This window comes from Centruroides vittatus, unplaced genomic scaffold, assembly GCF_030686945.1.
Source record: "Centruroides vittatus isolate TY-2023 unplaced genomic scaffold, ASM3068694v2 contig_891, whole genome shotgun sequence".
NCBI classification, from domain to species: Eukaryota; Metazoa; Arthropoda; class Arachnida; order Scorpiones; family Buthidae; genus Centruroides; species Centruroides vittatus.
In genome coordinates, this window is record NW_027122582.1 from 277,204 (window position 1) to 305,182 (window position 27,979).

Genomic DNA, 27,979 nt, shown 5'->3' on the forward strand with positions numbered 1-27,979 from the left:
GCAATCAGTTTTTTGCAAATTTCATTTATTAAGTTTTTAGTTTACATATTTATTTTGTTAGGCTTATTTCATATTTATGTGTGTAGCATTTGTCTTCATTGATGAGATGGCAGACATCATGAATGAATACCTGAACTTACAGCTTCTGCGAAAACTGACATTATAAATAGTTACACATGCACATTGTGCAGAAAGACTTTAAAGAGTTCCGTTATTTAAAAGTGCATACAAACAATTGTCATCCAGATCACGTGAGCGAGTTAGTGAATCCAAAGAAGTTGCAAAAAGTGTTTAATTATCCTTGTCATTTATGTTCCAGGAAATTCAATAACATTCGCCGGCTATGTTATCATCATCTGAATGACCATGGTGAAATAATTGAAACACCTGATAATTCGAACATTTTGAACTGTGGTCTGTGTGGTGCTAGTTATTCCAAAAAACTTCTACTGGAACATTTTAACAGTGACCAACCACTGGCGAATTATCAGGCTAGAAAATGGCTAGAAAATGGGTATATTCACATGTCTTGACTCAACAGTTCATTGGAACATGTGTAAACATATTCATACAGTTTGCATATATCTTCAGACTAAAGAACTGCAACCATTTCCAACAGAACATAAAGAAAATGAACAACACATCAACACAGAATTGCAATATGAATTATAAATTCATCAAGTACAGAAAAAAATGAACAAAGATTGATTATTTTTGAAGATAAAAGAAAGGAAAAGACATCATTGCCTGTAGACAAACTATACACACCATCAACTTCAACACCTTCAAGATTGCGAGAAAATGTTAGGAAAGCTCTTAAGAATCTTGAAGCAGGTCTGGAATCGATATCTGAGAGCCAACTAGAAGTAGTAATAAAGCTCTAAAATCTTTGGGTCCACAGCTTTCAGCTGTTGATGCAACAGACAAGTCTTCTTTTGTTTCAGCCCATTCAGTACCAGGTAACAAAACAATTGACCCTCAGAAAAGAACTCTCTTCAAGATAAAGATGTAAAAAGAAAATATCAGAAATTAAGTCCCAGCTTAGAGGAAATACAGAGAACTGCTGCTAAAATAATTGTGAATGCTAAAACATTAATGTAAGAAACTTTTATTCATTTTGTAAATTAAAATTCTATATATTTGGTATTTCTATAATGTATCTTTCTTAAAACAACATTGATACCACACGAGAGTAAAGTAAACAAACATACCATAGAGCCTGTTACTGGTGTGCATCTTCTAATAAACAGACCATTACAAACGTTTTTGAACTCTCAGGTTCTTCTTCAGGTAACTAATAACTCCTGAACGAATGCAATTCAAATTAAAGATGCACACCAGTAACAGGCTCTATGGTATGTTTGTTTACTTTACTCCGGTGTAATATCAATGTTGTTTGATTAATTAGCCATGCTGGCTAATAGATACATTCGAATGCTCATAAGCCTAACTAAGGCAAGAGCCAGATATGACTTTCTGATGGAATGCAAAAAAGAAAAAGTGCTACCTTCCGTATTTGACTCCCACTGGGTAATGAATCACTACTTGCTAAAGTGCAGAGTATGTGCTTCAATAGAGCCATCCACACAACAAGGAAGCACATATACACCAATATCGCAGAACTAATCAGGATCAAGAACACACTTTTTGATAAGAGTCCCTACACCTTAGCCCAAGAGAACACTTGGCTTGTAGCCATATAGGAAAGACTAACAAACACTTTAAAGAAGCGCTACCAACGGAAACTCCAATAGATCATAAGGATGCAGACACCCTGGAAGCTGCAACAACCCTCATTCCCGTACCTTGTTTGGGACGACTTAAAGTTACCAACTTATGCAGTCAAAGTCTTGAGTTTAGGACTTAAGTTTGCACCCCTCCGACCACAGAAGACTTAAACCCTATCCCTGAATTGGAATCTCTACTGGTGGATTACCTGATATTGATAAAGAATACTACAGATGGAACGCCACTTCACATGCTTAAAAATCCACCCAACTGCAAGATATGAAACGCTTGAGATCTAATTTGGAGCACACAAGAAGTTGGATGTACCACAACAATGTCACGTTGGTCAGAGCTGACAAGACTAAGTCTATCGTCCTCATGAAACGTGATACATACAATCGACTATTAGAGGAACATGTAAACCGCAACCAATGTACCATTGCAAGTAACAAGGCTATTGACAGATTACAGGTGAGAGTTAAACACTTTGCCAGTACGAAGCTCGCCAAACGCCTTGAGTTAGAGAATATCACAATCGAATCTCCAGATACTCCTAGGATGTTCGCCTTTGTGAAAATCCATAAACCTGGACAACAGCTACAACCAGTTATAGATAAAGCCAGGGCACCAACCATTAAACTGGAGAAGCTCACACACAGGCTACTTTTACCCCACTTAGAAGGATACCCATATGCTCTGACCAACCCAGTAGACCTTGTATCCCTCCTCGAGGAAATATCAGTGCCTCCTGCCTTCATAATGGTTTTAGACTTTAAGTTACTGTACTCGTCTATTAGACTCCCATCAGCATTTTGCACCATCAGAGATGTACTTTTCAACATTGTTAATGATAGTACTATGCACCAACAGATACTAGAATTGGCACATCTACTATGTTATAAATTCCTTGTTCCAATTCAACAGCGTTACATACACTCAAGGGAGGTGTCCCGATGGGCAGCCCCAATGCAGATCATCTGTGTGAGATTGTGGTCAGGCAGTTAGAATCTAAGATCATCCCACAACATTTACCCAACAACGCATTATATAGAAAGGTACATACATCAATGATATTCTCATCCTATGAAGAGTAAAGCCAAACATCAGCATTTGTCGATTCATTCAATGATAACCCATATGGCTTGACCCTAGAGATAGACCAAGCTCAGGCTTCTGAGGCACATTTCCTCAACATCAACATCAAGTTCGAACAAACAGCAATCCACACGGAAGTATATCGTAAACCGGGGTCAGAACATCTATATATACTGGCAGGGTCGTGTGACCCTCCACATTATAAAATGGCAGCCTTTAATACCTTAATTAGGAGGGCCTACACACACTCGTCTTCTCAGATAGCTCTCAGAGCCGAGCTGAGGCTTATTGAACATGTAGCCAAAGAACATGGTTAACATGTTATCACACGTAAATTGATCCACAGATGGCACCGTTGCCAAAAACTAGACCCAACCCAGGTACCCAACAAAGTTCCACCCAGTATCATCCTGGTTACTTACAATCCGTACCTGAAATTGTTATACTCTGAGATAGTTAAGAAAAAAAATATTTGCATCATTTATAGAAAATGTGCTACAATATTTGACATTTTACAGAACGGAAAAGACACTCCCAACAAAGAATGACTCCTGGGTGTGTACGCCATCCCACTCATGGACCATAGATGGGACAGAAGCCTGGTCTCTGGTCTACATAGGATCCACCAAGCGCTCCCTAGAAGTGAGAATGAAAGAACATGCAGTGGATATTCTACACGTGAAGACCACCTCTGCTCTAGCCATCTATGCCTCAGACCTCGACGTAGAACCAATGTTCAATCAAGCAAAGGTGATCCACACTACACAACACGTACACCATCTTAGCTGGCTAGATGCTATTTACATCTGCATGGCTACACTCAACGATGGTAATTGCATTAACAATAAGGATGAAATCACCCTGTCAACAGCCTGGCAGGCGCTCGTAGACAAAAACTTACAATAATCTACAGCTGTTAAAGGGGTGCAGCCTGAATAATGTTATCAATATCCATGCAATAGAGTTCTGACTGGTGTTCCAATTGAATTTAATTTGAATTGCATTCATTCAGGAGTTATTTATTACCTAAAGAAGAACCTGAGAGTTCAAAAACATTCATAACATCTGTTTATTAGAAGATGCACACTGGTAACAGGCTCTATGGTATGTTTGTATTTTTCTTAACATGTTTTTAAATCTTTTGTATTTTAAAAGTTTGTGGTCATTTTAAAAAAAGTTGTTTTTTTATTTTTATAATACAGATTATCCAAAACAGGGATTGTAATCAAGAAATAAAGTATTATCTGAAAAAAAGCATTTCTTACATTATCAGTTACATTACATATTTAATCAGTTTTATGATTTAGGACTCTTGGAACATCTTATTAAAAGCAAAGAATTGAACTGTTTTTATTAATAGCATACAGTGAATTAAGATTTATCTTTAATTAACGATATAAAATTCATTGATTTTAGAAGATTCAATGCCATTTGTTTTAAGTCTACAGACAGTCATAACTACCTCCTACTGAAAGATCTATTCAAGCAGTATTTTGAAGGATGCAGGACTTGCATCCAGTAACTAGCTTTTTGTGCCACATTGTTGTAATATGCGTGTGGTGATTTGTTTTGTATCTTCTGTCCTTCTGTTCACATGTGATGTACCAACTGTCAAATTTGCTGTACCTGTTGGGTCGTGACTTAACATGGTTCACGACCAAGGTTCTGTAAGTTGTTTGTTTGCCACAAGAACATGGCATTATACCTGATGTTTCTATCTTAATTTCGGAATCTTGCCTTTTATAAGCCAAAAGGCCACTCTGTACTTTACCCGACTGTGCCTTGCAGTGTCAGGAAAGAAATAAAGATTGTTAAGAAGAAGAAGAAAGTCACATTTCTTTACAGACTCAGTCTTCAGCTTTCTGCCTTCTAACATCAAAACTCTGGCATCAGCCACTATTCAGAAAGTGTTTAATCTAAAGATACAAAATTTTTTACATTACTCAATTCTAAATAGCAGCAAAGTGAAGTAAATGTTGTTTTTTTTAAAATACGTCTCTATTGACACTCATATCAAACTTTCTGAAAAAGAAAGTTTAATTTTTCTTCCAGGAAAACTGAAAACTGACACATAGTTCTTATTTTTTACTTTATTTAAACTACTTTCTGAACATATCATAGTTCTTAAACTATCCGACAGAGGGAGCCTCCATCAGAGTAAGTTGGAACGTGCCCAGTCACTAGACGCTTCTATGATTAGGCAATTCTATATGGCCGGCTTTTCGGTTATCTAGTGATCACCCACAAGTCTCTCGGAGTAAAAGGTGAATAGCCACAAAACTCCATATGAACCACCACCAAGAAAGAAAAGATTAAAAGAACAATATCGAATTGTTAAAGTTTCTTTTAATTCATATTAAAATAATTAACTATATATATTAGTCATTTATAATTTATAGTCTTTGGAACTGCTTGTCTGATTTTTCATTATTATTTATATTATGGCTCTAACATTGCTGTTTAATATCAGACATATTTATTGTACACACAGATTAAAAGGAAAACAAACTCTTTTCTTTTCCATGTATATATTTTACTAGCAAATGAGCCCAGCATTGCTTGGACAAACAAATTGGATGATTTGGTAAATATTGTACGTTTGGAAATTAAAGTTATTACTATCAACGGTAATCTTCAACAACCATAGTAATTGTTATATAAGACATACCCCTTATTGCTGCGAATCATTTTACTGCTTCAAACAAACATTTCCAACCTGATCAATTTTATGGAATGTTTAATCATTCTATAATCGAACCAATATGCAATATCAAATTCTAATTTAAAACGGTTTGAACATTTGGTTAAAAAATCGAAACATATAAAAATATTTATAACAATGTCTGAAATGTTATCAATTTAATAAATCTAAGTATTCAATGAAGACTAAATGTAGTTAAAAACAAAGAATTGCATCTAAAATAGTACAATAGAAGCCGTTCTTTGGGTTAAGCTTTAATGCTCTCCCTCCCCATGGAAATTTTGAAAAATCCCATCTTAGTGTACATTTTCATGACATACCCTAACTGTGTACCAAATTTCACCACTTTCAGTTCAGTGGTTTGCTCTGGATGGTGATGAATCAATCACTCAGTCAGTCAGGACAAATAATTTTATATGTTTAGATTGTGGAATGCATTCTTCCAAAATGCATTCCACATGTCCAATATTAAATGACAGTTTGAAGCCATAATACAAGTAATTTTGATTTATAATTCACCAGGAAATTATTTTGCAGAATTTGGCAATTTCAATGATCCAATGAATAAAATATTGTTATATTTATGATCAACAACAAAGTATAAGAAAGGATGATCTGCTTTGAATTCCGGTATTTCATAATATTCCTGGCTACATAACTCATCGTCAACTGCGGTTGCTGCTGCTGCCTCTGTTCCTTCTTCATTTACATCTATAAATGCTTTATGTATCACCTCGTCAACATATAAATCTCTCTTATTATTGATACCAGACAAATCTGCTTTGCTTGGATCAAATAAATCTGTTATACCCATTTTCGACAGTACAGCTTTTAAATTTATTGCACTTTCCAATTTGAATTTCGGTAACCAGACATGTACATCGCCTACACAACTTTTAACTTCATTGCATAAACTATTGAATTTATCTGAACTCAGTTTATTCTCAATTTCTTGTAGTCCATCTATTTCAGATGGAAGAATGATTATCATACTTAATGCATCTTTCTCATAAGGTAACCGAAGTACGTGAGCTTGCAATTCCTCATCTTTCAGGTATCCAAATTTTCCTTTTTGATACATCATATCAGTATTAACAATTTTATCCTTTGTTACATAAAAAGGATGTGTTTTGGTTAAAGATGTGGAGAATTTCTTAGCCCAAAATCCTTTGAAATAAATAGCACTAATCAGTATAAGACGGGTTGATGGTTCAACATCACCAAGCAAATCATTAATTTTATTTTCTGTTACTGACGATACCCATGAATTTATGCTATTTTTTGCATTAATCGAATCATTTATGAAGTCTACAATTCCACAATCACTTTGAAATATTTTTTTAAGGCTGGACGTAAAATCTGATTCAATGGAATAATCTTTCTGTAAGTACATTCGATTTGCAATTTTCACAGTATCGGAATTTTTATTAAAGTGCAAAATAATTTCAGAATATTTAGAAAATGTCTCTTCGCTATCCTCCATAATTAGAACCTTCTTCATTTGTTCAGCAGTATTACTCCTCCCTCCCATTAGAGTCATACTCAAAGCAACAGTTACACTTAGAGGTGAAATTAATACATTTTCTTCTTCTGAAGATACAATTGTTTTATATAATTCAAATGTAAACTGCATAGTTGGATTCAAACTTGATTCTTCACTTATATTCATTTCTGAAAAATAAAAAGAGTATTTTAAGACATTTTTAATTATCAAACTATGTTTATTTGGAGAACAACTTTTGATAATATTACAATTAAATGAGTAGATTATTACATTAAAATTTTTAGACTACAGTAATTTCTTAATTAAATAATTCTAATTAATTGTTTCCACATTTCATTAGTGAATAATTTATGCAATTTAAACAAGGTAACAATATTTTTATTCAGTACCATATATGTACAGCCAATTTTTTAAAAATAATAATTCAAATACTGTGGGAAATACTGTACTAAAAAATTTCAAATTATCTGTTTTTAAAAATTAAACTATAGTCCCTCCCACATTCAAAATGAAGTAGATATACTGTATTTCAAATATACAAGGGAAAAAAGTTTAGTTTTTATTATATATAGAAAACAACATATAGATGATTCAATAATTTTCAAGTATACTATCTATTATTGAACAATCTAGTTGAAAAATAAAACTGCAAATATTTGTTGCAATAACTTTCGGAATAGGAAAAATACATATATAAAACCTTATGACAATGGATCAGAAGTAACTCATTTTTAAAATTCTTTGAATGATGAAGTGAGGTGTCATGCAAAGAATCCGAACATCCAGATGAATGCATACGTCTCAACTGTAATATTGAGTGATACATAGTATAGATAAATCAATTCCATTCTAAATGTGGGATACTATTTCTGGTATATTATTTATATACAGTTAAAATCAACTTCTCTTTTTAGTATAATTAGTCATTTCTGACTTTTATGTGCTGTTTGAGTTCACTTAAAGACAGGACTTTAAAACATGAAGACTTTGATTGTCCTGCATGAATTTAGTCTTCAAGTTAACATTACTCTTTTTTCAGCACAAAAATTTGACTTTTGGACTGGCGATCACTCAGCACAAATGTAAATGTGATTGAAGGGCGACCTTAGGGCGACTTAGTGTTCCAAATTTATGGCAGTGGAAAGCAATACAATATTCTCACTGAAGTGAATGCAATATTTGTTCACCTCAATGTCCAATCACTTCCTCATCCTTCAAACTGTACAGTACATGTGATCAATAGATGACTCCTATTCAAAAACTGTGCATTGTATAGTTTAAATGTATATTTATAACTTTATACTCTTGGAAACTGGCATTTACTTTTACACACATATATAAACATGAAATAATTCAATTGTGGAAAAAAAATTATTATTATTAGTAGCATAGGTTGCTGATGCTCAATAATACATTAAGATTTTCAAAAGAGAATTGCAGAACTATTAGATGTATGAATCTATAATACTGACAAAAGAACTCACTGATTTTTATTATTCAAAGCTTGTTGTTGTTTACTTTTTCTGAAACATTTCATGACTCCCAAAACAAGATAGCTGGTACAATACATAAAAGGATTTTTGATTTCAAATATCATTGATCATTAATCAAAAATCATGAGATCGGTATTCATTATGACAAATGAAAATTCAGTTTCAAGTTCAATCTTCTATATCTGCATCCATTTATACAAGATAATAAAAAGTAATTGAGTTTCAAAAAATTGTAGATCCGTGAGTCACGTGAATGTACAAAGGTCTATGAAGGGCAGTACACAAATAAATAACAACAATCAGTGGTGATATTCAGCGGGTTCGCGCAGGTTGCTCGAACCCGTTGTTAAAATTTTCAGTTTTCCGAACCTTGTTAAACACACGGAACATTTCTCAGTGGTTTTGTTTTTTTTTTAAAAATATATTAAAATATATGTATTATACTCTGTAATACTACTAAACTAGAGCCTTATACCCCGTTCGCACCGAGCATTTCAATCTAGATTGTGAGCAAGGTCGCGGACTATGTCTTGGTGCGATCTCTCTCGACTGTTTCAATCTCGACCGAAACTAGGTTTAATCGCAATCAATTCAAGAGAGTTCTTGAAACTAGCTCCAGTTATAAGAGAGATCCCAGAATTCCACGCACGCAAGAAAATAGAAGATGGCTGCGGAACAGTGTCGGGCTATGGACAGCGAAATATAAAGGATATTGTATTACGAGAGATGATGACATCTGTCTACTATGAGTAGTGCCATTCGGGGTGGAAAATTTCTCTGCCTAAAAAAAAAAATGTCGACAGCACTAATATACTATTGTTACCTGATCTTCGCCCAGGGCTCGTTACGTTCCAAATACGTCACTAGTTATTAGATATATCACAAGAAAAGGTATTGTTTTATTTCTAGTCAAAACTTCCATTTCGTTTGTCGAGTAATTGTCAGGGAAAAATTTTCTGCTAGCGAACTCTTTGTTAACTATTTCGAATATCACCACTGACAACAATTACTTATTTTTCACATAATTAGTAATACACAGGATTCTTTTTGGATTCTAACTTTGAGCATTACAAAATATCCAAAATCGGGGCAAGGAATCTAATAAATACGAGTCAAGGGAACCCGTTCACGACAAATAAGTAAAAGACAGACTTGTAATCTTACAACTAATACTTACACTAAATTATAAACTAAAAGAGGAAAGAAAGGTTAATAAAAAAGATTTTAGGATGATAGAAGAAGAGGTTATAAAGAATACCCGGGTTTTTTTGTCTGGTCTTGATACTCTTCTGGTGGAGAACCATTATAAATCCTGCTTCAAGATGATCTTTAATTGGATCTCTCCAATGATCCTCCTTATACAAGGGATGTTCGTCTTTCATCACGTTCGCATGGGTCCTTTTCTCTCCTTTGCAGGCCACCTTCGTCTCCCTTTGTCCTTCTAGACGACGAGCAGGAGCATACCTTTCACACGTCTGCCTTCACTAAGAGTCCGACCCAAGAATGTCCCTCTTATCCATTATAGTAGCCTCAGGGCCTTCACTTTCCATTGATAATGTGGTTCTTAGAAAGGGTTACTCCACCCACAGGAAAGGAATGTTAGTCAAAAATTCGAGAAAACAAAAGGAGAGAACAAAGAAAAAAGAAAACTTAAAACTAAACTTATATCTAAAATATATACAGTAATATGGCGTATTGCCACAGATCTATAAATTCCCATCATTGTCCGTCCATCTGTCTTTTCTAAATTTCAAAAAAAGTTATGGATGAAAGATGAGATCAGATATGGAAACCTTAGGGACAGGAGGCCCTGTTTAACTACATACACATGTCCTATGCAAACCAGAAGTCACATTATTTCAATTCAAAACTTCTTTCCCTGAAAGCAGTTAATCAATGACTGACACAACTCTGATGTTAAAGGAAAAGTATGATGTACAGGGGCAAGACACTAATAATTTGAGATGGAGTGCATGTATTGTAAATTATTTTAAAATATGATTAAAAAGTACAGCCCAGCATTGTGACAATATCACAATAAATAATTGGTCATTCCTTTTTAAATTAAATTAGAAATTTGTTCAAATTAATAATAATTATAAGAAACATTTATTTTATAAAATACTCATTTTAACTCCTAATGAAAAATCAGAGATTCTAAGCTTCACCTGTAGTTGTAATAACAAACTTTTTATCTCAGCTATTTTTTTAAAAATTTTTAAGTTCTAAAATTTTATATTTTAAATTTGAATAATTTAAATACTTCAATATATGCTTTACACAAAAATTAATTATATCAAAAACATTAAATATATATTAACATCTTAAAAATATACAGAAACAACAAATTTAGTACCACAATTAATATATAAGAAACTAGCAGATGAGCTCAAGGCAGAATATAACAGCAAAGATTAAAATTATTAGATTATTTTATACTTTCTATAAAATTATATTTTAAAAACACTTCAAACATTTTTTATACTTTATAAACTAAAGTGGACCTGCACTTAAAATGCATACACTTGCTCCTTATTTGATTACATGGTTAGAATGGGTAATATCAGTACCCTTATTATGAAGGAAATCATAAGACTTCTTAGTTAATAACTCAGAAACTGAGCCAGACCTTTCTATGATGAGACCCAAAATGCTTGGTTTTTGAGTTTTGTATTAGTATAAAATGTTTTTTGTCTACACATGAAGAACCATTCCTGAGGTAATGCCGTGTATTTTTGAGAGACCCTGTAAATCGGGGATGGACGACCCACAGCCTGCATTGCACAAAATATTAATAAATATATCAATTTTCCATCTTACAGAAGTATGAAGCAAAAATTCTATTCTTATTTTCTACAACTTGTGTATGTAAACAGTATAATAATCCAACATCTGGATTATATCGGGCTATTATATCACAATATGATCCAATTGTTGTTGGCTTATTATGTATATAAAGTTTGTAGATGTTGGTTTATATATGTGAACAGTTTTTTCTGCAATGAATTTAGTAAAAAGTAAAACAAGAAATCAGCTAACAGACTCACGTCAAAACTAATTTAAAACTAGCAGTAATTAATATGTTAATTTATAATCATATAGCCTATGAATAAATAATTTTGATTTATTATCTTTTTTTTTTCATTTTTCTGTTTTATGTGACCTGAATCTGTTCTGTAGTTTTCAATGTCGCCAACATAGAAAACGGTTGCCCATCCCTGCTGTAAATGACCTTTAATCAATATTTCCATCATAATCATCCAACCAACAGCAAAATTAATTGGGCAGACAATATGTTACAAATATCAATTAGAAATTACATCATTAGGACTAGAGATAGACATTAGGCTCTATCTCTTAATGAAAATAGCAACTATAATTTGATTTTAACTTCTTTAGAATAATCTGGAAGAAACGAATCGGCCCACAGCGGGAGTCTATCCTGCAACCTCCTCTTTGCCAGATTAATTTGGCTGTTGGTTAGATGATTTCGAGTTTCTTTGGATGTTTATATATAAATATTTCCATGAATAAATACTAAATATTCAATGCCAGATACAAATATGCATCCCAAAACAAAACTGGTCTCTACCATATTTCTCTTAGGTCTCAGATACTTCATTATCTCAATTCTAAGTTTCCTACATGTTACATTTCATTTCTCAGAGCCAAATATCTTCAATTCATTGTCATAGCTGAAAATCAATCAACTTCAGAAATAATATACCATTATTTTACATTCTTTTGCAAATTTTATTTTTTTTAATACAGTATTAAGATGCAGAACTTTTTCTAATCTCTCTTCCTTTCTTATAATTCTTTTAATTCTCTTTGGATTGAATTCTTTTCCTAACTTATTTTAATCAACAATATGCATTTATGTAGTAAATAAATTATAATTAATCTTAACAGCTTTAAGGTTGGCTTGTTTTTCTAAATCAGACTTTAGATGATCTACCATTATAGTGTAAATTATGTAATGATTTCAATTTTTTAACTTTTTTTATGGTAGAAAGAAAAGTGCTATATCATCTTCCAATTGGTTCAGAAATTTTTTAAAATATATTTTATCTTCTTTAAATGAAATTTTTCTGTTCAATTATTGCTTCTACTCCTTATTCCTACTCATTTTTAAAATTTTGATAAACTGATTTGAAGCCTGTCATACACTATTGTTTGTTACTATTGCAATTTCACCTAGTTATAGTAATTGATCATATCATAATTTGCACTTCTTAAAGAAATGTGAATGAGTATGTGATTACTTTTGTGTGGAACATTGAAGTTTAATTAAACTCTATTTTCAATTTAACTAAATGACTAATATTTCCAACTACAGTCAAGTCCACTTAACAGAATATTAGATAAGAGAGTACTCTTCCAGTTCCTGATTTTCTCCCATATTTTGTAATGATATTAGCAGAATTCCTGTTAACAGTGCACTAGATAGTAGAGCAGTCCATTTAAATGAGCATTATGTTGTGACATTTTTAGAGCATTATGTTGTGACATTTTTAGAGCAGTAGTCACAATATGGAAGCAAACAAACATTTATAAGGATCTATCTTTAATCTTACAGTATATCATCACCCAGGGAACACAACAGCAGGGTTTTCTACACTATGGTATATGTTGTGGAGATTCAATGAAACTTTCATTGGTCAATTGTTTAATATTTAGGTAGTCAAAAGGTTTCTCACAGAATCATAACCGATTTCATTGAACATACAAGAAGCAATTACATATTAAAAAGGTATTAATATATACAAACAAATAGCACGAATCACACGTATGCCTTCTCATCTCAAGTGGACAAGACAAAAAGTGATTAGCAACCACATTTTGGAGATCACGTGACCTTTAAGGCAGTACTTTACTTATTTCTTTTTATACTGTCCAATTAGAGAGCATTCACAAATTTTGGATAAAGGATGTTCACTTCTTTTCAGCTAGGCCATCTACTGCATTTCTGGGAAGTGAAAATAATTTGAGTATACTGTATTTATTATATGATAGAGCAGTAAAATTGGTGATATATACTGGTGGATCCAAGGAAGTTACAGAGGCTTAAGTTCTCTCCATTGACACAAAAATATTAAAAATGTACTTCTTTGAACTTCAAAAATTGTTTTTTGAAAACATTTACGGTGGTAAAAATTGTTTATTGGCGTGTGCAATACAGTCTTCGTGTACACGTTAATAAAAGGATGTTATTAATTATTTACATATTTTTAAGTTTTGAGTTAGCTCCTCCTCCTCTCTGCTATTAATGATATAAGAATGAAAAGAAATATGCAGGTACAGTGAAATTATGTGATACTGAATTTTAGCATTTCCAAGTGTTTTATAAGTTTAAGCAAAACAAGTCCCATTTATTCATTACTTTTAAGCTTATACACTCTCAGCAATGTGGCACCTGTCTGTGCCAGGAATGGCCAGCTTAGTGAGAGTCTACTGTACCATTAATATCACCAAGTGAGCTTGTTACTTCAGATAAGGGAGCATTACGCAGCAATTCCCACGGATGCTCTTAAATTGACTCAATTGTACGATTTAAATACGAAAACTAATAGATATCTTATAAGAATCTCAATTTCGATAAAAGACAGTTAAAACTGTATTAATATTCTATAGTCATTAATATATGTGTTTACAGAATAAACTTTTATCTGTGTATACAGTAAAATGGAGTAAATATATTTTCATCTGTGATTGTATATTATAGCTAGTCCATTTTTATCATACTATTACTTCATAAATAACATATTAAAACTAAGTTTCTAATCTGCAGACATATTTTCTTTACGATTCTTAAACACTTTAAAAATTACAAAGAAGATAATATTTTACATTAATTTTACTTTAAGGGTTGGTGAAGTAATTATTCTATCAATAACAACTGATAAAATAAAAAATTTAGAATATTAAAGCAAATGACGTGTTATTATAAACCAGTGTTCCCAATCTTTTTGGATTAGCGACTACTTTGAATTTAAATTAATAAGATTCCTGCGACACACGATAATTTTTACGATCGATTTAAAAAAAAACTGATAATACGAAACTTAAAAAAGTTACAAGAAAAAAGCGTAAACTTTACAAATTTAATATAAGAATAAAAAAGGCTATCTAGATTAATGCGTAAAAAGCGTCGGTTTTTGCGGAGTTCGTAGAAGATTCAGAGTTGGTATGGCGGCATCGCATAGAAGCACGCAACTTTTGTGAGAGGATTATGCGGATTGTGCAGTTTGCAACAATCGGCATTTTTGCGAATACCTCTTCCTCTTCGATCGGCATGTGGTAAAAAGATGAAAAATAAATAAAATTTCTTAAAATATTACTGAAAATTCTAAAAAATATTTGGAATTTACAATCTTACAACGACAAAGTCTACGTAATACTTACTTCTGGTCCTTGTACGAGATGTTTGTTGTTCGTGAAAGTTACGAGTTGTTTTAATCTGATTGAGGTCGAGTTTCGTCTGTACGGTTATATTGCCCCGTTAGTACAGTACGTGCGTATCTTCCTGAAGGGCGTTCCCAGTGGGCACTGCCCACTAGTATTGATAACGTTTCATATTAGACACGAACTCCCACGTTGCCAAGTGCCAATCAGCAGTTCCTCTAGAATGAAAACAATTCCCCCCTTTTTTTTTTTTTTTTTGTAACTCTTTCCGCCCAGTGGGCACTAAGAGGGCCTCTTATAGCAAGCCCATTATGAGTTCGGCCAGGCCCACAATGGGGTGGCCGGGTGGTGAGGGACGGGGACCGACATATCCGGACGGACCACCCCCCGAAAAATTCCTGGGGATATTTCGACCCGTCCGGCTTCGATCCCGGGTCCCCTGGGCGGCAGGCTGCCCCTAACCTTGACCGCTCGGCCATCCGGCCACAACAATTCCCCCTAGAAATCACCTAGTTATTTCTTTCTCTTACATTTTTATCCAGAATTTAAATGAAAATTTATGAATAGCTAAATGCATTTAAACTTAATTGTACCATTCGATCATATTTTATACACCGATTGTCGATTTGTCATTGCAACATGCCATGCGTTCTTACATTATAACAAAAAAAAAATATTTATATACTCACTGGCCACATGAATTTAATATTTTATTGGACCACCTTTAGCTCGAATTATATCATTTACTCGATTTGGCATACAAGATGCTGAAGTGCTTCTAAGTCCAATGCACGCCAGGCATTCACTAGACTTTCCTTTAGTCCGCGTAGATTTGACAGAATCAAACTTTGCTGGCGGATCTGTCGTTCTAACATGTCCTATGCGTTCTTGATGGGATTAAGATCTGGGCTTTGTGGTGACCAAGGTGGTTGGCGAAAGTCGACTTTCTGAATAATTCTTGCGCGATGGACAGTAGCGTTGTCATCAAAGAAAGAGCCGTCAAATGCAAGAAAAAAAGTGCAACATTGCAGGATGAACTTGATCGGCGACAATATTCAGGTTGGAAGTCCCCTGACCTTTCAGGAATATCAGCGGACCAGTTTCGTCCCAACAAAATATGCCTCATACCATGATGAACTCCCACCAGAACCTTGATAAGTTAATGAGACAAGCAGGGTCCATTGCTTCGTGGGGCTCCCTCCAAACTCTCTGTCTATTGTCGGTACAGAATATGGTATACGTAATTCGTCTGATCATATTACTTTTTTTCCAGTCCTCAGATGTTTAATCTCGGCACTCTTGGCACCACTGTAGACGAACTTTCCGGTTCTTCATAGAAATCAGTGGTTTTCGTATAGGCCTTAGACTGTTCATACCGATCTTTTTGTGAGGTTATCCGACTGTGGTGAGTCTTTTGGATGGCGTTTTGCGGTCAGCCCTTCCGAGTGGGCGAGGTAAGACACACTGAGATAGGGTTCACATTTACAATGCGTTTAATAACAGCGAAAAATGATTATACACAACTTACAAAGATGAGCCTCGGTGGAGCACTATTAAAGTCTTTTTCGGAGTCGTTCGGGCGCTGCTAAGTTCGTCGTTTCTCCCGATCCCGTAATTTCTCGCCTTTCGGGGGTAGTCCTACGTCCTCCTTCAGATGTGGCGGTTAGCTGGGGCTCGGTCGCTGAGTCGGTATCCTACGAGCGGAAGTTCAGTCACTGTCAGCAAGTCTTTCCTTCCCTTTATTGTATTTGGAACGTACGTTTTTCTTTCACATCACCACAACCGCGGCGAGCACTACCTGTCGTTCGCGCACCACCACCAAGACTGTCATCTTATCTTTTCTTACGCGTACCTCTCCTTACAAAACGCTTAAACCTGATCCCTCGACACGTTATCTTATTGGTCTCATCTCGTCACCTGTTACAATTTGAAACTCACCGGAGGACGCGGGAAAGGTCAGCCGCTAGTTCGAATTGGATCCCCTCTTGCTAGCTTTGCTTCGACTGTAGACCCATTATTTCACTTACTTTCTCAGCTTACACCTCTTTAAAGAAAACACTTCTATTGTTCTGTCGCGCGGTATATTTTCTTTGCCGCCCCCGCAACTGGAACTTTGACGCATTCCGAGGTCGCGCCCCCCACTGGGTGACGATTCGGACCTTGCTCGGGTCCCCACATTTTCAGTTGTATACGCATGGTTTGGGTAGATATGGGTCAAGGACGGGATTCGTTAAATTCTTCCGTGCTGCACAGAGGAAGTCCTTTTTTTCATACTAGCCTTTTCAGACGACGTCGGTCGCTTTCCTGGTTAACTGTTTTGGAGCCACAGTTACTTCTTTTAGACATCGACTGTGAGTTATTTTTTTATCGATTGAACACTCGGAATATCTCACCTTTGGAAAAACCAGTCAGCTTTACAATTCTTGATATCGTGGCTCAGCAAGACGCACCCACAATCAGCCCTTTTTGAAACTCCGTCAAGTCCTTCGCTTTTCCTATTTTTATAAACTTAATGACCATACTGACCAACAGAATTCTTAAATAGGAGTTTATGAACACATAGTACCTCATATGACTCACATGTTTTGCGTATAAGCTACAAAATTACATTTACTTAATATGCATGAGGGTTTCTAATTCATTGGCCAGTGAGTGTAGAAGTAAATGTTCAACTCGGCTGATGTAAAAAGACATTCAATACGAAAAGGCGAAAAAATAATAATAAAATAAACAAGCGATTTTAATAGTGTTACAGGAATAACGACACATTTAATAGAGGCAAGTATAACAAGTTTACTAAGAGAATGGTGTTAAAAATACACACTGAAAAGGCTCACAACTCATAACTCACGTAGCTCACTAAGGCTTACTTATTAAATACATTCAAATAAAAGACGTCAATAACAAAACGCAAGTCAGGCCTCGATGTTAATTTAGAACTCGGGTCAAAGCCTCGTGGATAAAAAATACAATGGGCTAGGACGTGCCAGTCATAACGTCCAGTCTAAAATATTAATCATCACCAACTGCAAAACAAAGAGCTAACTCACGCTGGTTCACACCTTACGTATAAAGTAAACTGAAACAGCATTGCATGTGCGGTTAGCCGACTGTGTGTGTTTGTCAGGATCGTCGCGCGGTCATGACTATCGTGTGGGAGTGGAAAAAGCTCTTTGAAACAGGCTTTCCATCTTTTAACCCGTTTATTATATTACAAAAAGTTTCTTACAACGTTTTGCAAAGTTCCGTCGTAACACAGCTCGAGGAGAGAGTTAAAAGTTCCAACAAGAGTCCGACGTACAGTACAGTAGGAAGTTCTTCCTTCTGTCCCTTGATGACGACGTTGCGATCGACGGCCTAGCGACACAGTTTCGGGCGAGTCTCGGGAGAAGGGTGAATCTGGGCGAAGTATGACGTCGCGGGAGAGCGACGATAAGTCCCAGGAGTCAACAAAACTGTCGCTGCTGATCTGCAGGATCGCAAAAATTCCTGAAGTGGAGCACCAAGAACCAAGAACGTCACATCCTTGAATCGCGCGTATTAATCAGTTTTACCCCCAAAGCCGTCTTTTGATTAGTTTCCTATCGTCACCTGATGACAATTCGAAACCTGTTGGAGGGCGCGGGAGAGGTCAACGTCGTAACTAAACCCGACTCTTCTCTAACCACGTTTTCCTCGACTTTAGTCGTTTCTACACGATTCATTCTTTGTTTCAATATTTTACAAAAAAAAAAAAAAAAAAAAAAAAGCTTTGTTCAATCTAGACCTTTAATTCTTCCTAATCGTGCCTGAAAAGGAGATCTTTAATTTCTCGATTGATAGTCCACTTTCGGACCTCTAAATCGACTTCTGTCCGGGGTCTCACAAGTATGAGGGGGATTTGTCTCATACAATACTAATATCTTTCATATTACACCTCTGTAAAGCGTTTAAGATTTTTAATAGTGTCGTCATCTTGATTTTTTATGTAGTGGGACATGTTTTGGTTAAAGAAATTTAGCGCTTCTTGAATAGACTTAAATGATACCAAGACAAATGAGATTTTTTCAAAAAATATCTTTCAAATAATATGCCTTGCACTGTTTCCAGTAACTTTTTGTTTCCTAACTTGTTTTTCATCATATTATACACGGGAAAAACGTTTTCTACCGTCGCATTTGACACCAGCAATGATAAAATTGCAAAGGCTACTTTTGAAATACGGTAGACACTCGTTAATTCGAACTCAAATTGGGCTTCCTTAAACAGTTCAAATTAAGAAGAGACCATTTCTGGATGCTACAGAATAAGATAATAATTTTAACATATTAACATTGATTTCTAGCAAGTGAGATGTGAAATGTCAGGCAGAGTTGCTATTTTTTTAATTTTTTTTAACTCTTCCCGCCCTGTGGGCACTAACAGAGACTATTTAAGCAAGCCCATTATGGGTTCGGCCAGGCCCACAATGGAGCGACCAGGTGGTGAGGGAAGGAGCGCGATATACCAGACGGCCCACCCCCGAAAAATTCCTGGGAATTTTTTGACTCGTCGGGATCCGAACCCGGGTCCCCCAGAGCGGTAGGTTGCCACCTTGACCGCTCGGCCATCCAGCCGCGGCAGAGTCGCTATAACAGCAAAAGTCATACATTTTTACATCATACGCAAACTGCACATTTTGCAAGATGGGAAAACAAGAAACTTACTTCAAAACATAACACAAAATCGGCAAGAAAGTTGTCTCACATTAAATTCATAACTATAATAAAATTTTGGGTAATTTTAATTTTTCTAATAAACTGGATATTGAAATATATACTATACAGTATTTATTTATGTATTTAAGTTTCATTGTTCTAACATTGGAACAGTTTTATTTAAAAAAATCCTTTCTAACTTTTGATTTCCTATCCATTTCTAATTTATCAGTTAAAGATATTTTTCTTTTTAAAGAATATTTTCTCTCTTATGATTTCTAAGCCATCAATTGCGTGGAATTTTGGTATTATGGAGTAAGCCAGTGGAGCGATAAACTTTTTAAATCTTTTTAATGCAGTACTAAAATAATACATAGTTGTGTAGGGTGTTTTTATTATTGTATGCATTCAACTTTCGTCATATTGAATATTAATCGCTTGTGCCAGTAAATATAGGTGGCGTATGAGTCGACCAAAATGGCTGCCACAAAGGGTATAACGTGCTTGACAACGTACGAGAGTTACTTGTGTGTTGTCTTTTTAATAACTTTTCTCTCTGTAGTCAAAACGTTTTATTCGCATTTGTATCCGACATTAATCCTAGTTGATTTCGTAGTTGTTTAAGTCACGATGATTATTACACTTTGTGACATTTTAGAATATGTGGCTGATCGAAAAAGATGTCTTACAGAAGGAGAGGAAATACTAAAACTGATAACTTCACATCTATCCAGCTCTTTCTCAGCAAACAATTCACTTCAGTTTCACCACAGCTAATTTTGCTGAGCTTAAAATTCTTTTATACAAATGTTTTCACTCTATCTAATATAGGCCATCGTCAAGTTTAATATTATAAACGTTCCAAAATGGAACGTACCGTTTTCGAATATTTTACATATTTAAAATTCAAAAAATAATTTAACTTTAAAATAAATTGAAAGAAATGTATATATTAAATAAATAAATAAACAAATAAAACATAGAAAACAAAGCTAAGTAGAAAGAAATGATTTAAGGGTTTTTAAGTGCCATTCTTTTTTCTATTATATATTTCCACGCTGTTGGAAGCGCATTAGCATCCACAGTGTGAGGCTCTGGATAGGTCCGAACCGCACTGAAATTCGCGTAAAAATCATTTATTTTTAGGAAAAATTTATTTTTTTTTACAGGAAAAAAATAGAAGTTAGAAATAGTTTTTCTTAAAGAAAACGACGCGAACTTTTAAACAATAGAACAATGGGGAAACGTAGATCGTCTATCTCCGAGTGGGAATCGAATTAAACTTCGATTTTGACCTCTCCCGCGCCCCCGAAAGGTTTCGAATTGTCACCAGGTGACGAGGAGAGACCAATCGGAAAGCGGAATCGGAGGAAAACAGATAAAACCTGAGGATTCAAGGACGCGAGGGCTTCTTCTCCCGAAAGTTCCAAGTGACGGATCTATTGTTGTGTGTGTGTCTCGTGCCCATCTTCGTCTCCGTCTCCTGACCTCGGATCGACATCTTTCCATCAACGGAAGTCGACCGCATCGTCCTGGAGTCGCGGAGTCGTCGAGGGAACTGGCCATTCGCGGCCCAGGGACACTACTTCAAAATGGGACTATATCGGAAAGGAAAGGAAGACCCAGAGGCTACTGCCGACCAGTGGCGTGCCGTGACATTTGATGACAGGGAAGCTGTGTTTCTGTAAGAAGCCGACTTCCAGGGGCAATCAGTTAATTGCGCGTCAGTGATGGTCTAGGGCAGTGGTTCTTAACCTTTTTATACTCGCGGCCCACCAAATATTTCATAATTTTTTGTGACCCCCATTTTTTAATAATAATTTATATTTGATAATTTGATAATTTATCTATAATAAATTGATTTTTTTATTATTGCTTTATTTTTATATAATAAATGTAAATCATAACTTTATTATTTCATTATCTATTTAAATAACATTCAAACTTCACAATTAAACATGAAAACTCATTAATTTTTAACAGAAAATAAAATAAGAAACATGTCGATAAATCGATCCAATGTCGATGCTAAAACTAAACTAAAACTAAAACGCCCACTTGTCGTAAGGATTTTGCATATCTTTTGCAAAAATATTTAAATTTTCAAAGCCTACTATTTTTCCTAATTATTTTTAAAATTCCAAGCATTAATAGTTTCTTAAAATTGCTTTGGAATAAAAGAAGTAAATACTGCGGTGTAAGTAGCATATTTACATTTATTTCTTCTGTACTAACAAAGTTGTATGTAGGAAGAAATACAAAATAAATAAATAAAAACTAAATAGAAAAACTTTATCTTTCTTATTTCACTTTTCAATACGATATTCGGATTATACATCAATTTTCTTTTTATTATATTCTGAAGGAAATTTTGCATAATTTGGCGGCCCCCGGCAAACTTATGGACCCCCAGGGGCCGCGGCCCCCCTGTTAAGAATCACTGGTCTAGGGTCCATTCGTATTCATTTGTTCGATAAGCCAGTAAAAACTGTAGACTTCTCTAAATGTATTTTTAATATCACAATTACATTCTGAATCGCTAGCCACGATATAAGGGCTAAAATTAAAAATAACTTATAAAAACTTACTCGGTGAAATAAAATGTGCGGTGGATATACATACCTGGTACAATGTATTGTTCGATTGTATTAATATACTTTTAAAAAAAATTATAATTAAAATATAGCTTTGTAAAGAAACGTACATAAAAATAACATAAAATATTCTTTACTTTTTAAATCTTAAAACAATCCACTTAGTCAAATATCTTGATACGAGTAGCTAATGGATGGAACTAGTGACGGTCCAGGTAGGTGTGTAGTGAGTGTGTGTGTACCAAATCCCGAGGGTGCCGATACCGGTCAATGTCAAATGTCTCTTTTGTCGCATCACTAGTATATCTCAAAGGACGCCACAGGGCTGTTGTAAATTTTAAACGTTTCTCACCGTAGCTGTAAAAATCTAACTATGTTAAACTTAATAGTCATTCGTTTTCTAACTAATTCGTTTTACGGCCGGATGGCCGAGCGGTAAAGGTGGCAGCCTACCGCTCTGGGGGACCCGGGATCGAATCCGAACGGGTCGAATAATCCCAGGAATTTTTCGGGGGTGGTCCGTTCGGATATGTCGGGCCCGTCCCTCACCACCCGGTCGCCCCATTGTGGCCTGGCCGAACCCATAATGGGCCTACTAAAAGAGGCCCTCTTGGTGCCCACAGGGCGGAAAGAGTTAAAAAAAAAAAAAACAATACAAACTAATTCGTTTTAATACCAGGTGTACACGGAAATCAGTTTTCCACTGTACTGAGCGAGTGATTGGTTCTGTTAAGCTTTTGTTGAAGTAAAATTCTGGCTCTTTCAACAGGTTTTTATTTATGTCCCCATTCCCTAATCTCTTAATTATTTAGTCACTTCTTAAGTAGAAATAAGTCGAAACCAGTTACTCTGTACCTGAATATCTGTAGTCTTGGGAAAACAGTGGAAAGACAAATTTTTATGACAATGGATATATAAATCGTAAATTTAAGGAAAATAAATTCTAAAGCTTTTTTTTTTGTACCATTGTATGTACTGTACGTCTCATTCATTAAATTTGGTTGTAAATGATGCAGCCAAAGTAACAGTTAATTTTTAACACTGTACTAGAATTGTACACGTTTTTTCTGCATCCCCTTACAGATGGGACATACTAAATCGTAATATCACCGGTTTAACATCGAAATCCGTAAGTAATATAAGATGGGAGAGCGGAATAAACGCAGAATAAATATATCAAATATTTTAATGGAGTTTTTTAAAACTCCTGTCAACTATACAGAACTATCATAAAACCGTGCCAGTAAACTCCTATCGGTTGGGTTGTTATAAATCTAGTCTAGAGTGGGCAACCCTTTTTATAACATGGGCCAGAATAAATTTTACGTTTTTTTTCCGCGCCGTAGTAGTTAATTGACGCCTTCTTGTGACTCGTAATTTTTTTAGTCTGCAAATATGAAATAAATAAATAAAAAGTTAATTACTACATTTATTTCTCTTATCGTTTTCGAAAATTACAAAGAATTGGAAAAATAATTAATTAATAGTTATTTTTCCAATTTAATAATCTATTAAAGATCTCGCGGGCCGGATAGAAACTCTTCGCCAGCCGTAGCTGGCCCGCGGGTTGCCCGCCGTTGATCTAGTCTGCTTATGATTCACATAATCGGGCGAGGGTGGCCGAATATCTAGCAGGCGGCTAACAGCCCACAACCGCTCCGGGATATAAAGTCGCGTACTCTTTACGCGTGTGTCGCTTCTACCAGCTAAACCGTGACGTTGGTGCTCTGTAAAGCGCATGCGCCAATGCCTATAATCTGGCTGCTTGGAAGTTGACAGGCAGGCGGCTAACAGCTCAGAACCGGTCCGGGTTATAAAGTTGGACTCCGTACGCGTGTGTCGCTTCTACCAGCTAAACCGGGTGAGGTTGGTGCTCTGTAAACCGCATGTGCTAATGCCTATATAATCTGGCTGATTAGAAACTGACCCAGTTTTGACATTCCTTCCGCCACCGAATTATTCGAATATACAATAGCAATCTTATCGTTTTTTTTTTCACATGTAGTATAGAAATTTGTAAAAGATACATAATGCAGTTATAATAAAATATTAATTTTAATTAACCCTTCGTCACGCGCCTAGTGCCGATTCGGCACCAATCGATTTTTAATTAGTTCGTGTAAAAATTCTAATTGTCCGAAAAATCTGAAAAAATTATTACCTGTCTAATTTTTCTTCAATTTTATGATGCGCTATTCATTTTTTGCTTAAAGCGTTCCGTTATTTTTAATTAATTATTGGTGCCAAATCGGCACTATGGCGCGCGTTATCTCGGATTTCAATTTTCAAATTTCCCGCCAGTTGTTGTTACTAAAAATAGCCGCAGCGGTGGCGCGCGCGCGCGCTTCTTTGTTTATAATGGCGTTATTTTAAAGTGAATTACTTCTAATAAACTGAAATTTGATCAGAAATAATTTAAATTTTTCCATTGGTATTTTTAAATGTTTTTATAAAGTTTTATGACATCATCACATTTTTCTAAGTGAAAGTAAACAATTTGTTAGCCATTTTACTATCAGCTGATAGAAAGGGGAGTTTTTGAAAACAAAGTAATAAAGCGATTAGTAGTTTCTTCTTTTTGACAGTTGAGGACTAGCGAGTCTATTATTTTTGCTAGAAAAAACAAGCTTTACTACTCTGAGGTTAAAAATAATACAATTTCGTGAAATTTAATAAATCTGATGTCAATAAATAAAATTATTTATAGTGAGTTGATGTTTTTTAAGTTTAATTTTTGCATTTACAAATCAAATTACAGAAAATATAATAAAAATTTCATTTTTTATTACACCAACGAGTATTTTATTCTGTTAGATAGTAGAGAAATCGAGGATGTAATGACATTTTTATGACCATCACGCGATTGTTTTTTCTTCTCCCCGGCCATGCTGTTTTTGCGTTTTATATAAATTTTGTCGTTGATACAAGCGTCCAAGTCGAAGTTCAATCTTTCTATTTGACATTTAACACCTATGATCAAGTCACACCTGCGACTTACGTTGTTTATTTCGTACCTTCACGACATATTGATGTTACACAGTCCTTTTTCTAGAGAAATTTTTCTATTTCTCTTACGTTTTGCGAGGTATTTGGACCCTGTCTGGAATCTCACATGTACAATAGTACACATTTCAATAGACGATATAAAAAATCGCTTGTAAAATACATATGAACTATGCACATAAAAATGTAGCATCGAAAATGTTAAGTTTTATAAAATACATTTTTTCCCCTATATTTTGTCTTTCATGAATTGGAATATTCTTTTATTGCTGTTGGTTTAATACTTATAGATCATATGGGTTTTATGAGGGTTTTTTTTTTTTGTTTGCCGTCTTTTCAAATATGTATTATTGTTCTAAGAATGTAAATAAACTTTCAAATAAATGGTATAACTCTAGTACCTGTCTTCAGATGAATCCAGAAATGGAATGTTTTAAAATTTTCAATTTTTGCCGTAAAAACACTGAATGATAGGTAAAATAATAATTATAATTACTTAAATAAATAAAAATTTTATTGGAACTACTGTCATAAAACTTCGTAAGATGATACCAAACTACAAATAAATAAAATAAATCAATCTCCTGTCAAATTGTATTTTTTTAAATTAAAACTTCGATTCCCAAACAAGGTTAGGCTTGGTCTAGGGCAGTAATTATTGAGTCACGTGACAGAAAAGGGAGCTTACAAAAAATTTACCAAATAAGGAACCCTATTCACATATTTCCATATTTGGTAAATTTTAGTCCTCTCCCTTCTCTGTCACGTGACTTTTTACTCTGATACTATATAAGTGCAGTTTTTTCGCATTAGCTCGTCATTGTTTTTGTTGCTGTTTTTGGTTTCGAGTATAGTTCTTCTTTTTTACGATTGTGTTAAAACAGCGCTATGGATAAAAGTAATTTTTACTTGCTTTCATCTTCGGAGATAACAGAGATGATTGAAGATGATGATGATGTTTTTTCTTCGGAGGAAGAGGATGATATTTTGGAGCAGCGAAAATCGGACTCTGAATCTGAACAATCTTGTTCAGACCTAGACGAGGTTAGTACTTCTGGTTCATTTTTTATGGGTAAAGACCGTGTAACTAGGTGGAATAAGGAAATGCCCCTTCAAACTCAGAGGAGAGAGAAAGAAAATATTATAACTCATTTGCCTGGCCCAAATGGAAGAGCAAAGTTCGTCAAAACACCTTCGGAATGCTGGAAGTTATTTTTTGATGACGATATATTAAATCATATTGTCGAAAATACAAATAAGTATATAGAGAGAATAAAAGAAAAATTTAGCCGCGAGCGTGATGCCATCTCAACAAATATTTGTGAAATAAAAGCTTTTATAGGAATATTGTTTGCATGTGCGGTGATGAAATTAAATACAGTAAATTTGCGAGATATTTGGACCTCCGATGGTTTCGGAATAGAAATTATAAAACCTGTGATGTCAGAGAAAAGATTTAGTTTTCTAATAAGAGCGTTAAGATTTGACGATAAAGCTACTAGAAATGATCGTCGTAATACTGACAAACTCGCTGCGGTGCGAGATTTTTTTGAGAAATTTGTTACTAATTGCCAAAAGAATTATTACCCATCGGAATATTTAACTATAGACGAGATGTTGGAGGCATTTAAGGGCAGATGCCAATTCCGGCAATATATTCCAAGCAAGCCGTCAAAATATGGGATAAAAATTTTTGCCTTGACAGATTCAAGGACTTTTTATAGTAGCAACTTAGAAGTATATGCGGGAATGCAACCGCAGGGCCAATATTTCACAAGTAATTCTCCTAAAGATGTTGTGTTAAGATTATGTAAACCCGTAGCAGGCTCTGGAAGGAATATAACATTTGATAATTGGTTTACGAGTTACGAACTTGCATTAAAATTATTAGACATAAAGCTGACGTCAGTCGGTACTTTAAAAAAAAATAAAAGAGAAATACCGCCAGAGTTCATTACTTCGAGAAACAGAACTGTATTCAGTAGCATGTTTGGATTCCAAAAAAAGTGTACTTTAGTTTCATATTCTCCCAAAAGAAATAAAGTAACTCTCTTACTATCAACTTTACACCACAACAATAGCATTGATTCTTCAACCGAGGAAAAAAACAAACCCGAAATCGTAACGTTTTACAATCTTACAAAGGGAGGCGTCGACGTTGTTGATAAACTGGCGTCACGTTATAATTGCGCAAGATACTGCCGACGCTGGCCCCTTGTTATTTTTTATAGTTTGCTAAATATTTCGGCCGTAAATTCTCATGTCATTTATTATCTGAATAATAAACTTCCACAAAATCAACGCAGAAGACACTTCATGAAACTGCTATCGATCGAACTAATGACTCCGCAATTAAAATTACGTGCACAAAAAGAAAATTTACCCAGAAACATTAGAACGGCAGCCCTTCAATTCTCTAAATTGCAACATGAAACATCAGAATCGGAATCAGAATCAACAACAGCATCAACAGGGACATCACCGGCATCAACATCAGTAGCATCCACATCTGCGGCATCCACATCTGCAGCATCAACATCACGGAAGCGATCATCCTGTTCTGATTGCGGTTATAAAAAAGGCAGAAAGACGACAAATAAATGTTTTCGATGTAATAAATACATTTGTGGTGAGCACTCACATAATTTATGTAAGTCATGTATAGAAAGTTCAGAAAGAACAATAGAATTAGAAAGTTAATACTATATGAACGTATTCATTTTTTATATTACCTATTTTTCTGTATTTCTTTTATTTTCTGGGTTAGGCATAAGGGGTTG

General features: G+C 34.8%; 2 protein-coding genes across 2 annotated transcripts; one reads left to right on the forward strand and one right to left on the reverse strand.

Annotated features, from left to right (window-relative positions):
• Positions 1–800: 800 nt before the first annotated feature.
• Positions 801–15,313, reverse strand: LOC136983899 (leukocyte elastase inhibitor-like). Its single transcript, XM_067280784.1, has 4 exons — positions 14,927–15,313; positions 6,060–7,195; positions 4,529–4,604; positions 801–977 (listed from the first exon to the last, which is right to left on the reverse strand). The coding sequence occupies exons 2-4, from the start codon at positions 7,191–7,193 to the stop codon at positions 817–819; spliced, it is 1,371 nt and encodes a 456-aa protein (XP_067136885.1). The 5' UTR covers positions 7,194–7,195; positions 14,927–15,313; the 3' UTR covers positions 801–816.
• Positions 15,314–26,087: 10,774 nt separating this feature from the next.
• Positions 26,088–27,899, forward strand: LOC136983900 (piggyBac transposable element-derived protein 4-like). The gene has a single exon (XM_067280785.1). It carries the CDS (start codon positions 26,088–26,090, stop codon positions 27,897–27,899), a length of 1,812 nt encoding a protein of 603 aa, XP_067136886.1.
• Positions 27,900–27,979: the final 80 nt, after the last annotated feature.

Bases quoted from the DNA above. Each gene is read 5' to 3' on its own strand.
- LOC136983899 (XM_067280784.1), bottom strand. From the start codon at position 7,193: ATGAATATAAGTGAAGAATCAAGTTTGAATCCAACTATGCAGTTTACA. The intron at 4,605-6,059 runs GCAAAATAATTT...TGACACTGCAAG, and splicing joins CATTGAAATTGCCAAATTCT to GCACAGTCGGGTAAAGTACA. The intron at 978-4,528 runs GTATAATGCCAT...TTCTTTTCTGAG, and splicing joins AATTAAGATAGAAACATCAG to GGTCAATTGTTTTGTTACCT.
- LOC136983900 (XM_067280785.1), top strand. From the start codon at position 26,088: ATGGATAAAAGTAATTTTTACTTGCTTTCATCTTCGGAGATAACAGAG.